The sequence below is a fragment of the Alligator sinensis genome, unplaced genomic scaffold, assembly GCF_000455745.1.
Source record: "Alligator sinensis unplaced genomic scaffold, ASM45574v1 scaffold1575_1, whole genome shotgun sequence".
NCBI classification, from domain to species: domain Eukaryota; kingdom Metazoa; phylum Chordata; order Crocodylia; family Alligatoridae; genus Alligator; species Alligator sinensis.
This window is the reverse complement of record NW_005843253.1, coordinates 44752-46344: the sequence shown is the minus strand read 5'-3', so window position 1 is coordinate 46344 and position 1593 is coordinate 44752. Positions and strand designations below refer to the sequence as shown.

Here is a 1593-nt window from a genome sequence, read left to right as displayed (position 1 = left end):
GGATGGTGATGCCGCGTGTGGGGCCGCCCGCCAGTGGCAGCTCCAGTGGCTCCGGTGGCACCGTTAGTGCCCGGCTCACGCGCACGGGGCTGGACGCCAGGCCGGCCACCGACTACAGGGGGTACAGGGGTCAGGGAGGGGCTGTAGTGACCCCCCACCCCCTGGCAACCCCCGACTGCCCGCTCTCACGCTCACTGCCAGCAGCTGCGTCTCTGTCAGGTTCCAGAAGCTCTTCCAGAAATGCACGTCCAGGTTCTGCGTGATGCGCTCAAACTCAGCGCCGCGCAGCTCCGGGTCCACCGCGAACTTCCCACTGGTCAGCAGCGACCCCGCCGCCACCCCTACCCAGGGCATGGGGTTAGGGGGCATGGGGTCAGGGGGCACCCCACCCCACCCTAACCTGGCCCCAAGGGGGTGGCATGGGATGGGGAAGGGGACCTTGAGCTGCAGTGCATTGTGGGAAGGAGCCAGGGAGCAATGCACAGTGGGAAGGGCAGTATGACCCCTGACCCATGCTCACCAAGCCCCAGGTTGTCGGGGCGATAGTTCTCCCCAAAGGAGACCAGGCTGATGGCGATGGTCTGCAGGAAGGGCCGGATGGACGGGGTAAACTGGGAGCAAATGCCAGAGGTCACAGCCAGGCTGAGCCCCCCTGCCGCTCCCTCCCCAGGACCAGCCCCGGCACTCAGCACTGCATGTCCCTGCGCTCGGTGCTGCATGTCCTTGCGCTCAATGCTGCACATCCCCCATGCCTGGTGCTGCATGTCCCCACGCTCAGCGCTACATGTTCCTACTGTGCTCGGCGCTACACGTCCCCACGTACCTGAAAGCCGAGGCAGCGCCCATAGAAGCAGCCCTTGTGCATGGTGCTGTACTCACGCAGCATAAGTTCGGTCAGCCCAGGGCCGGCGCTAGCACCATTGGCAGTGGTGGTGGCGGGGGTCTCGGCACTGGGCGACTCGGGGAAGAGGCAGCCAGGCGGGTGCTGGGCCAGCAGGCGCTGGGCCAAGTAGAGCAGGGCACGCAGCTGGGTGAGGGCGGCGCCGTAGGCCTCCAGCTCGGCGGCATTGTGGCCGGCGCGGAAGAAAGGACTGCGGCGATGCACCGCCACGTAGCGGCTCTTGTGTTCGGCATGGGCGGCGCCCGGGCTGGGGCAGCCATTGCCTGGTGTTGCTGCGTCCAGGTCAAAGGAGGCCATGGCCCGGCTTAGTGGTGCCAGTGCTGGCCCCAGTGCCTGCGCCTGCTCCCCTAGCGCCACGCAGGCTGCGCCCACGCGCCGCCCGGCCGCTGTGGCACTGCGCCCGAAGAAGGCAGCGTTGTCCTCGGCCAGCGCCGCCAGCGCCACCAGCAGCGCCCGCGCCTCCGTGCCCGGGGGGGCCTGCGGGAGAGACAGGGTGGTTAGAAGGAGGGGGCAGTGCCTGGGACCCCCCGGCCCCGGCCTTGCTCACCGTCGGTGTTGGCATCGCACGGCTCTGCCCGGCCCCGCGCCCGCTGGCTATAAGCAGCCCCAGGGCCTGGCCCCACCCCGGGGGGGCCCAGAGGGCTGGGTTCCTGCCCAGCTCCTTTCACCCAGAGGCGCGTGGACAGGGCGGC

The 1593-nt window shown here is 69.2% G+C and overlaps 1 protein-coding gene across 1 annotated transcript in view; it reads right to left on the bottom strand.

The window, feature by feature from the left end:
* Positions 1-1587, bottom strand: part of LIPE (lipase E, hormone sensitive type) — a 5234-nt gene extending 3647 nt beyond the window's left edge. Inside the window, 5 exon segments of the mRNA XM_025194581.1 lie at positions 5-112; positions 196-341; positions 521-611; positions 824-1378; positions 1449-1587. Of these exon segments, the coding sequence (XP_025050366.1) occupies positions 5-112; positions 196-341; positions 521-611; positions 824-1378; positions 1449-1463 (915 nt within the window). The 5' untranslated portion in view covers positions 1464-1587.
* Positions 1588-1593: the final 6 nt, after the last annotated feature.